Below are 11620 nucleotides of genomic sequence, written 5' to 3' on the forward strand. Positions count from 1 at the left end.
AAAAGAGAATAATGTTTAATTTTTGCTGGAGTACTTTACAAACTAAATAACAGATATTGTTATAAATAAAATTTTAAAAATTGTACAGAAAACAAGCCACAGTGTTCTGTGTTTTGTTCACAACCGGTCCTGATAAAAGGAGGAATTCAGTGTGGAGGATTTAATCATTTATTAACAGCAACTCAGACCATCAGCACTGTAGACCTGAGATTATATAAACCTGTTTATGCAAATCTACATTTTATATTGTTACATGATGAAAATTTTGACAATCAACAAAAAAATGTAATCACCCAATATTTGAAGATAATATATGTGGCTAATGAAAAAAGTAAATTCTAACCCCTACTGATCATTTGAAGAATTAACAGAGAAAAGAGAGCAAAACAGAGTGTTTGAATTTCAGTGTCTGTTTAAAGAGTCATCTTGTTTTTAGCCTCTTTGAGATCTAATCCACCTGCACTTTGTATCAAAGTCTTCACTCAATGCCTTTGGCCTTTAACTCTTCTTTGACTCTGCTCAGGTACTCAGGGTCAGGATACCCAAAGCTGTGGAAACAGAACATATCCAAGGTTAACATGTAGTATTTTATTAGAGTAAACTGTGAAAGAAAACATATATCAAAACGCTAGTAAGGAAATTGGTTACCCTACCAATCTGGTCCTCCAGATATGGATGTTTTGTGGTGAATGTCGTTCCAGGTCACTTGGCCGTCCAGTCCAGTTGTTCTGGATGTACCAACAGTAAAAATGAGCTTCTGGTCAAAAGCTTTTTTCAGCAGTCGCAGCACTTCATTGCCCTCTTTGTTGTCTGGAAGATATGCTGTTCTACCAATACCATGGAAGCGCTGTCCAGGATTGGGATGTTTTTCCTAGAAAGACGAATGGAAAGTAAACAATATTAGAAAAATATATACATACAACCACAAAATGAAAACACAATCATGTTTTATTTTTTAAACAGGGACATAGGCACTCAGATAAAATTGTCACTTACCGTCTGTGTTCCACTTGGAATCTCATAGCTGATCATTATGGTGCCACAGTCTGAGTATCCAGGGAGGGGAAATGTGAGTATCTGGTGTGACATTCTTCCATCTGGTTGGTCTCCGACTATCTTACCAAAGACGACTCTGCATATAGGACAGATGGGCCCATTCGCTTCCTGCGCTCGTCTCAGGCAGTCTTTACAAAATTCATGTTTGCACTTGAGCTGTTTCTTATTTTCGAATTTATCCAAACATATAGGACACCTTTCGTCCTTTTGGTCACCTGCTGTTGTCCCACTGTCAATTGGTGGGTCAGTGTTGTGCTTCGTTTTTTCTGATTGGCCATTCAACATACGCTCATTGGGGGGACCCTCTGACTGAGAAATGGGTGTGCCACTGAATCCAGTAGCACCATGGAACTGGAATGAACTCTTGGGAGATGCAACAAACTTCTGGTATAGACAGAGAAGTGCTCTTAGAGCGTGGCTCTCCATTGAGGCATTTCCTCCTTCTTTCTGGTAGAAAGCTTTGACATTGACTTTGCCATGACCAATGTCATATTCTTTCAATTCCACATTAAACTTATCTTTGATCCTTGCTACTTGCTTATTATCATAGATAGTCATCCAAAAGGTCTTCTCGATGATCAGTCCTGCATGTGGGAAATCGTCTTTGGTGGTCATGTCAATCTTCAGTGATGTCTTTCGAAACTCATGAGAAGCATCTGTGTTTCTTTTCTGCTCTGTATCTGCATTTAACAACTTACTGAAAACATCTTGACTATGTGCTGGCCCACGTACAGTCATTGTTTTAGAGGTCAAAGTAACCAAAAGCTTGTCTTCTTTTTCCTGGATGGTTTTCAATGCGTTACTCCACTGATCTGGATCTATGAACTTGAGAGGAATAACTGAGCCATTGGATTCAACAAAGCTGTTCTGGAAAAGGTTTTCAAACTCCTTGAGCGCATTGTCTGGGTTCCCATGTTTTCTATCTACTTCAAATGTCACCTTAACGTCTGCCTTTATTTTAACTCCATTGTTTTTCTCTATATGTTTGATTTCCTTTTCGTACATGTGGTTCACATACCAGAAAGGAGCCACTGGGACAGAACAAGTGCACATCTCTTCACCTGCAGAAACTGTGCTACTCTGTTTCCCCGCCTGAACTTGGTCCTGGTTTAAAAATAAAAATCATTATGCTAATTTATTAAAACATTTTTTATTTTAATATTAACTTTTTTGATTAATGACATACTACATACATGTTGTGGCTCTTGTATGAAAGAAGCGCACATCTTTTCTCCAGCTGTAGAACCTGCTTTACTCTTTTTCTCCAGTTGAACTTGCTGCTTTAAAAAAAAACCCAGTACATCATTTAATTCAATAGCATATAGTAATATTTGTTTGTTTTTTTTAAAGATATACTACATAGTACTTACAGTTTGTGGCTCTGGCAGGTTCACTGAAGCATCCTCTAGTACTTGTCTATCAAGCTGTGGATATAGCTGACTGACGGATGTTATCAAGACTGAATTTTCATCCTTACTTAGTGTTTCTTCACTAAGTTTTTTAAGTTCATTCACAGCTTAAAAAAACAGGAAATTGATTATATGTTAAAACCAATATATATACAGAATGAAGTCAAAATATTTTTATTACTGAAAAAGTTATAAAGATGGGAATTTAATCAGATAATTATGTAGGACTTTACTGTACCTGCAGCTGGTTTAATGCTTATCACAACATGCCCATTATCTAAGGTCCTTTTCACTGAGCATTCCATCATAGTTTTGTGTTTGTTGATCCAAGACTGAAGCATTTTCTGTAGACGAGACTCTAGCCTCTTAACTTTTAGTTCATCATCAGGCTCCACTGAGACCCACTTCACTGAGATCCACTTCACTGAGAGAACAATGTGAGCTTCATCTCCATCCTGTGACAAAATAAAACAAACAAATAATAAAACACTGGAAGACTGTGTAACCCTTTGAGATTCAGCTGAAAACACCTTTATTTAAAATGCTTTTTTTTTATCATTGTTGAAATATTTACCCATCTTTAAAACTTCTCTTTTTTTATTATAATGCAGATAAATAGTTTGAGGTTAGCTAAATGTCATATTTTTTACATTTGCCACATTAATGTCACCTTGCAGCCTTAGAACTTTACAAATGTTATCACTAATGATCACAGTTACAGTTTACATGTTATTACAAGTTTTTCCAGTGGTGACAACAGCTACACTAAGCAGCTTTACACATTCTGCTCATGATGTATTTCCTGAACCTCCAGAGCACACCAGCTGAGATTGTATTTTTGATCTCACTTTCACATACTCTTTATAAGAAGACAGACAAAAGCTGGAATGTGTTACGTGTTATTGTGCACTTAGGCGCATGCAGGCAAACTCCCCAAAACACTTACTGCAGCAGGTGGGTGGCTAGGTGTTGAAGGTTGCTGGCTTTTACTCACAGCAGAATTATTCACCTATAATAATGAAGAAAGGCTTTTAGGTGCATAAAAAACAAAGTGTGGTGTAAAAAAGTAAAATTTAAAACAAGAAATAAATTACTCCTACTGATGATAAAACTCTGGATATTTAATGACTGCATTAACACCAGTGTCCCTGTAACAATTTTCTTTTATTCTGATTCGGTGTTAGTTTACGTACTTGGCTCATGTCGTCAGGTTTGTCGCTGTCAAAACTGTCGACATCCATGGGCTCGTCCACGTCCACGAACCATCCAGTGGCCATGTTTCAGATTTTGATCTTCTTCCTTCAAAACACACCAAACTCAGACGACATAATAACAGTGTGTTGCACCCCAACAACCAGCAATTCTCTATTTGGCGATTTTTTTATAAAACCGTTTCCATAAATTAGCTAACATCGCTCTCCACCTAGCCTGCAGAGCTACACTCTCGGTTACACTCCACTTTAAGTTTCCTTATGTCTTACATTTTAATCAAACCTGTAACCGCCACAAAGTTATCTCACACGTTATGTGTATCTGAACAGAAATATATCTTGAAAATATTACTTTACTGCGCATACGACTTACCCTTGTCTCGCTACTTTAAACACTGGTACTTCCGTATAAACGAAAGCGAAAGCTTGCAGCTCCGCAATAAGGAGCTGCGTCACCCTCCACACGCAAGTGCACCTCTGTCATTTCCAGCAGCGTGTTGGCTGGAGGTCTGTTAGCTCAGCTGACTGTGGAAACTAAATCCTTCTTCACTGCATGAAAAGGACAGAAATGTTCTTTAGGTGACATATAGGCTGTTTCCTTGATATCTCAGATATAGTTATTAATTATAAGCCAAGGTTAAATTTATGAGCCAAAATCCACTGAAAAATGTAGCTTAAGTACATTTTCTGCTAATATTTCCCTAATACTAATCATTTTTCCACTTAATTTGTGGTGCTGTGTTTTCTGTTTTTTTTTTAAAATCAGAATCAGAATCGCGTTTATTGGCCATGTATATCCACACACACACAAGGAATTTGGTTCCGGTAGATGGTGACTCTCAAGCACAGCAGTATAAATAAATCTCAACAGTGTAAGCAACACAATACAAAACCAACCATAAATAACCAATCTAAATCTTATATACATAAAATACAGGATGACAGAAATGAGATTAAGTGAAATGAATATCACAGAATGTACATAAGGTGCAGTTGCAGTCTGGCAGTGGGAGCAGTGTGACAACTGTTTAGGAGGGAGATGGCGAGGGGAAAGAAACTCTTCCTGTGTCGGGTGGTCCTGGTCTGCAGGCTTCTGTACCGTCTGCCAGAGGGCAGTAGGTCAAAAAGTCCGGAAGTACATCCTCTGCTGGGTCTTTTTGAGGATGGAGTTGATGTTGGTCTCCCACTTCAGGTCCTGGGAGATGGTTGTACCCAGGAACTTGAAGATCTCCACAGTAGACACGGGGCTGCCTGATATGGTGAGGGGAGGAAGTGTTGAGGGATGTCTCCTGAAGTCCACTGTCATCTCTACAGTCTCAAGCATGTTCAGCTCCAGATTGTGCTGACTGCACCAGAGTACCAGGCGCTCAACTTGCCGGTATGCAGACTCATCACCATCCTGAATGAGGCCAATGACGGTGGTGTCGCCTGCAAACTTCAGGTGATTAACAGCCGAGTTCTTGGAGGTGCAGTCATTAGTGTAGAGGGAGAACAAACACTGCAACAAACACTGCAATATGCCAACATGAACACCGTAGTCTCAGCCTTAAAAATGCCCCCCGTTCTTTTCAATTATAATTAAATGAAATAAATCGTATTTATTATTTATTTAGTATATGTACAGGAAATCGAATAAACAGCATGGGTGGTTCCTTTAAAAAGCAGGAAGAAACAAAATAAAGGCAAAGTCATTTCATACAAAAACAAACATGAAAAAATTGTTTATTTTATGTTTCCATTTTTCAGCAAACATTGTTCAGCCTGATATTTTGCAAAGGTTTCAGAGAAACAATACAAAGATACATGATAACATGATAAAATTATATAAAGATTCTACTGTAAGCATGCAAATAACACAAGACATTAAACAGTAGACTGAGTTTACTGCCATAGCCATGAGAAACCCCACATTCCAGCATTGGACTGGGAGAAGTTCATGGGAGACATGGCAGTTTTCTGATACAAATGGAAAAGCTCTTTCATAGCATGGCTCTCCATGGAGGCATTTCCTTCATCTTTCTTGTATACAGCTTTGACATTGACTTTGCCTTGACCAATGTCTGATTCTTTCAGGTCCACATTAAACTTATCTTTGATCTTTGCTACCTTCTTACTGTAAGAGGTAATCATCACCTTCCAGTAGCTCTCCTCCATCGTTAGTCCCATATGCATGAGATGGTCTTTGGTGGTCATGTCAATCTTCAGTGATGTGTCTTGAGTCTCTCTTTCATTCTCTTCATGAGAAGTATCTATGCTTTTTTTCTGCTCTGTATCTGCATTTAATAACTTTTTCATGGCCTCTTGACTTTGTGTTGGCCCACGTACAGTCATTGTTTCAGAGGTCAGAGTAACCAAAAGCTTGTTTTCTTTTTCCTGGATTGTTTTCAGTGCATCGCCCCACTGATCTGGATCTATGAACTTGAGAGGAATAACTGAGCCACAGGATTCAGCTAAGCTTTTCTGGACGAGGTTTGCAAACTCATCGAGAGCATTGTCTGGTCTCCCATGTTTTTGGTCTTCTTCAAATCTCACCTTCACATCTGCCATGATTTTAACTCCGTTCTTTTTCTCTATATGTTTGATTTCCTTTTCGTACATGTGGTTCACATACCAGAAAGGAGCCACTGGGACGGAACAAGAGTGCATCTCTTCACCTGCGGAAACTGTGCTACTCTGTTTCCCCACCTGAACTTGGTCCTGGTAAATAATAATAATCATCATCATCATCATGTTCATTTGTTAAAGATCACATTTTTCCATTTTTTATGATTAATCACACAGTACATACCGTTTGTGGCTCTGACTTTGGGGAAATGCCACTATCTTTTTCAGCTGTAGACCCTGTGTTACTCTGCTTTCCTGGTTGAATGTGCGCCTGTTAAAAAAATAAAGTACTTCATTCAGTTCAACAGCATCCACGTACGCACGCACGCACGGACGCACACACACACACACACACACACACACACACACACACACACACACACACACACACACACACACACACACACACACGTGTGTATATATATATATATATGCCTATGTGTGTGTGTATATTTTTAAATGATTTACTACACAGTGCATACAGTTTGTGGAGCTGGCACAAATGGAGGATGGTTTGTCGAAGCATCCTCTGGAACACCTGTTTGTTCTCCATCTGCTGAACCTGCGTTACTTTGCTTTCCCAGTTGAACTTGATCCTACAAATACAGTACATCGTTTAATCCAACAGCATTCATTTATATTTGTTTTTAATGATTTACTACCTTTTACATACAATTTGTGGATATGGCACAGATGGGGGAATGTTCATTGAAGCATCCTCTGGTACTTGTGCATCGAGCTCTGGAGATGGCAGTGTCAGACTGATGGATGTTATGGTGACTGAATTTCCATCCTTCCCAGTTAGTGTTTGTTTACTCAGTTTCTGAAGCTCAGTCAGGACTTAAAAGACAGAGACAAATTGGATTAAAAAAATCAATATAATTATACAGAATTTATTAAAAATAAATGTTTTTATTGGAGAAGTTATACAGATAGTAAAGTAATCAGATGATTATGTAGGACTTTACTGCACCTGGAACTGGTTTAGTCTTTATCACAACACGCCCATCTTTTAACATCCTTTCCACTGAGCAGTCCACCTTATGTTTGCATTTGTTAAACCAAGTCTGAAGCATTTTTTCTAGACGAGTCTCTAGCCTCTTCCCTTTTTGTAGCTCATCATCAGACTTTATCCACTTTATTGAGAGAACAATGTGTGCTTCATCTTGATCCTGTAATAAAAAAACACACACACAATAAAAATATGCAAGCCTATGATATTCATCCAAAATTACATTTATTTAAATATGTGTATATATTTTTTTAATTGTTGAAAAATATCTTTTAAGAATTCCATTCTTTAGTATTATAGACAAGACTAAAGCTTGTTTTCTTTTTGGTCCAAACTAAGGTTTTCAAACTTAGGGTTCCTTAACTATTGTACTTATGAATGAATAGTGTGACGCTAGCCACTTTTCATATTTTCACATTTGTCACATTGATGTCACCTTGAAGCCTTAGATATTTACAATGTTCTCACTGATGATCACAGTAACGCTGATCATCTTCACACACTGTTGACTTCTTCAGTCTCACAACTCTTACAATACAAAGCTGAAGCTTTGTATTCCATCTAGTGGCACTTTGAAACCTTACAAAAAATTTCACTCATGACAACAGCCACACTGAACAGCTTTACACAATCTTTCAGTATTTCCTGAACCTCCAGAGTTGATAAGCTAAGATTATGCTGACCTTGTAGTCTCAGTACTTTCACTTTCATATAATCTTTACAAGAATACGAAAAAAAACAAAAACAAACCCGGAACACATTAAGCATAAGCACACAAAATCACCAAAATGAAACGCTTTTCAAGTATAAAAGCAAACCGTGGCCTCAAAAGTGCACTTTAAAAAAAATGTAAGTCTCCAACTGGAGATAAGCACTGTGGATATTTAATGACTGCATTAACACCAAAGTTCCTGTAACAAATTACTTTATTCTGATTCAGTGTTAGTTTACATACTTGTCTCGTGTCGTCAGGTTTGTCGACCTCCATGGGCTCTGCACTGGCCATGTTCAAGATTTTGATCTTCTTCCTTCAAAACACACCAAACACAGACGACATAACAACAGCGTATTGCACTCAAACAACCAGCAATTCTGTATTTGGTGATTTTATATAAAAACCGTTTCCATTAATAACGTCGTTCTCCACCCAGTCTACAGAGCTACACTCTCGGTTACACTCCACTTTACTGTTTTCTTACGTCTTGAATTATAGCCAAACCTTCAACAACCACAATGTTATATTACACGTTTTGTGCATGTGAACAGAAATATAGCTAGAAAATACGACGTTTCTGCATATTAGACTTACCCCTGCTTCGCTACTTTAAACTGTTTTTTCCTTATAAATGAAAGTGAAACCTTCACAACAGTCACGCTCAAGTGCGCATCTGACATTTAGAGGAGGTCTGTTTGCTCAGTTAAGATGGCTGTGAATACTAAACCTCCCTTTATTTCCAGAAAGGAAAGAAGATATCCTTTATGCGATTTTTATGTTGTTTGCTCGTTATCTTGATATTCACAGTTCGTGTAAACTCAGTTGTGATAACTATCTACTGTCTCATATGATTCTCATACAGCACTGACTTGTTTTATTTTGCACTCCTTCAGCTATACAGGATGACGCTGTAAATAAAATAATTTATTGCAGGCTATAACTCCTGCAACAGGTGAAATGTATCATTCAGAATACACTGTAATTTTCTGTTTGACATTTTAATTAGTCTAAATCAGAAATATTTTCGATAATATTTCACCAATTCTACTCATGTTTCACTTGCTATAGAGAATTTCTGGTGTTGTGTTTGTACTTTTATAAAAGAGCATTTCTTCCACCAAGTAAAAAAAAATGTGATGAACATTGTGGTCCCATCCTAAAAATGCTCTGCTATTCTTTGCATTTACAAATACATGAAATCTTATTATGTAGATTCAATATGCAACGGAAAAGATACTTTAATATATAGTATTTCACATTTCCATTACAGTATAGTATTACATGTGTGTGTGTGTGTGTGTATATATATATATATATATATATATATATATATATATATATATATATATATATATATATATATATATATATATATATATATATATATATATACAGTCGGGGTTCCACTGTAATTTCAACATAAAGTGCAGTTTTTCTTCTTAAAAAAATAAAGCAGAAACATAAAAGGTTATTTTACCAGCTTCACTTTAAAACTGAGTAACCTTAGCCAAAATTATTTTGTACTTTAGGCTAAAACAGTGATCATCGAACATTTTAGTGCAAAAAATAACAAACCCATTGGAATCACAATAAATCCATGCTTATTTACTTTCCGTCTCTTTCAGCCAGTTAGACAAACTAGCCTGTTCACATTTTCAGAGCTAAAGGCAGCTCTCTTTTTTGTTACTATGTGACCTGCAAGTGAGAACAGTCTCTCACAGGGGCAGAAGTTGCTGGACTAATCAAATATTTGCGGCTTGGACATACAACTGTGGGTGGGTCCCTGCTCGACTGGACCACCACTGCAGCGGGCTGATGGTGGATTCTGCTCTGTACAAACTCAGGGCCCTGTTACACGGGACTTCCTCAACTGAATCAGAGTCTGAAGACAATGAAGAGAGGAGGAGGCTCTTTGTCTTTGCTGGGTTCTTAATGGTGGCATCTTTACACTGTCCCTGCAGCAGGGCCTCAAGGCTGGTCCAGACCTCTTCTCACTCTCCCCTTGCAAGACACTTTAAATCCTTAAAGCGTGAGTCAAGCACAGTAGCTGTCTTGATCCACTGATGGTTGAGCGTAGCTGCACGTTGGGACAGGTCATTTATGAAGGCAGTCCTAAATTTTACCATGTAGTTTCAGTCATCATCAGAGACCACCATGGTGTGATGCAGATGGCAGAAAGCAGGTAAAACCACTGAACATGAAAGATATGTCGCACCTCCAAGAAGCTTAGTCACAAACCTGTAGTAGACAGTCCAAGAAAGAAATTATTAATCTATACAATAACTGTCAACTATACAGCTTTTTGAAGAAACAGTAACAACAAGTTAAAAAAATAGTTTTACAGTGGCTTGCAAAAGTATTCAGCCCCCTTGAACTTTTCCACATTTTGTCACATTACAGCCACAAACATGAATCAATTTTATTGGAATTCCACGTGAAAGACCAACACAAAGTGGTGTACACGTGAGAAGTGGAACAAAAATCATACATGATTCCAAACATTTTTTATAAATAAATAACTGAAAAGTGGGGTGTGCGTAATTATTCAGCCCCCTGAGTCGATACTTTGTAGAACCACATTTTGCTGCAATTACAGCTGCCAGTCTTTTAGGGTCTGTCTCTACCAGCTTTGCACATCTAGAAACTGAAATCTTTGCCCATTCTTCTTTGCAAAACAGCTCCAGCTCAGTCAGATTAGATGGACAGCGTTTGTGAACAGCAGTTTTCAGATCTTGCCACAGATTCTCGATTGGATTTAGATCTGGACTTTGACTGGATTGCCTGATAAATGCTAATGACTAAATAGAGTGCGCCTGTGTGTAATCTAATGTCAGTACAAATACAGCTGCTCTGTGACGGCCTCAGAGGTTGTCTAAGAGAACATGGATATGTTTTGTTTTAAACCATTCCATTGTTGCCCTGGCTTTATGTTTAGGGTCGTTGTCCTGCTGGAAGGTGAACCTCCGCCCCAGTCTCAAGTCTTTTGCAGACTCCAAGAGGTTTTCTTCCAAGATTGCCCTGTATTTGGCTCCATCCATCTTCCCATCAACTCTGACCAGCTTCCCTGTCCCTGCTGAAGAGAAGCACCCCCAGAGCATGATGCTGCCACCACCATATTTGACAGGGGGATGGTGTGTTCAGAGTGATGTACAGTGTTAGTTTTCCGCCACACATAGCGTTTTGCATTTTGGCCAAAAAAGTTCCATTTTGGTCTCATCTGACCAGAGCACCTTCTTCCACATGTTTGCTGTGTCCCCCACATGGCTTGTGGCAAACTGCAAACGGGACTTCTTATGGTTTTCTGTTAACAATGGCTTTCTTCTTGCCACTTTTCCATAAAGGCCAACTTTGTGCAGTGCACGACTAATAGTTGTCCTATGGACAGATTCCCCCACCTGAGCTGTAGATCTCTGCAGCTCGTCCAGAGTCACCATGCTTGGCTGCATTTCTGTTCAGCGCTCTCCTTGTGCCTGTGAGTTTAGGTGGACGGCCTTGTCTTGGTAGGTTTACAGTTGTGCCATACTCCTTCCATTTCTGAATGATCGCTTGAATCGTGGGATGTTCAAGGCTTGGGAACTCTTTGTAGCCTAAGCCTGCATTAAATTTCTCAATA

The 11620-nt window shown here is 38.5% G+C and overlaps 1 protein-coding gene across 1 annotated transcript; it reads right to left on the bottom strand.

The window, feature by feature from the left end:
* Window positions 1-22: 22 nt before the first annotated feature.
* Window positions 23-8684, bottom strand: LOC146669802 (uncharacterized). Its single transcript, XM_085407807.1, has 15 exons — window positions 8602-8684; window positions 8248-8320; window positions 7254-7452; window positions 6954-7120; window positions 6763-6876; window positions 6465-6551; window positions 5562-6373; window positions 3659-3746; window positions 3412-3474; window positions 2704-2920; window positions 2427-2572; window positions 2250-2336; window positions 997-2160; window positions 654-871; window positions 23-548 (listed from the first exon to the last, which is right to left on the bottom strand). Exons 2-15 carry the CDS (start codon window positions 8296-8298, stop codon window positions 479-481), a joined length of 3483 nt encoding a protein of 1160 aa, XP_085263933.1. The 5' UTR covers window positions 8299-8320; window positions 8602-8684; the 3' UTR covers window positions 23-478.
* Window positions 8685-11620: the final 2936 nt, after the last annotated feature.

The sequence above is a fragment of the Rhamphochromis longiceps genome, linkage group LG5, assembly GCF_057381845.1.
Source record: "Rhamphochromis longiceps isolate RC_006_pf linkage group LG5, R_longiceps_female_GT1.1, whole genome shotgun sequence".
Lineage (NCBI taxonomy): Eukaryota > Metazoa > Chordata > Actinopteri > Cichliformes > Cichlidae > Rhamphochromis > Rhamphochromis longiceps.

Bases quoted from the DNA above. Each gene is read 5' to 3' on its own strand.
- LOC146669802 (XM_085407807.1), bottom strand. From the start codon at position 8,298: ATGGCCAGTGCAGAGCCCATGGAGGTCGACAAACCTGACGACACGAGA. The intron at 2,337-2,426 runs GTAAGTACTATG...TTTTTTTTAAAG, and splicing joins ACCTGCCAGAGCCACAAACT to CAGCAAGTTCAACTGGAGAA. The intron at 2,161-2,249 runs GTATGTAGTATG...TTTTTAAACCAG, and splicing joins TCATACAAGAGCCACAACAT to GACCAAGTTCAGGCGGGGAA.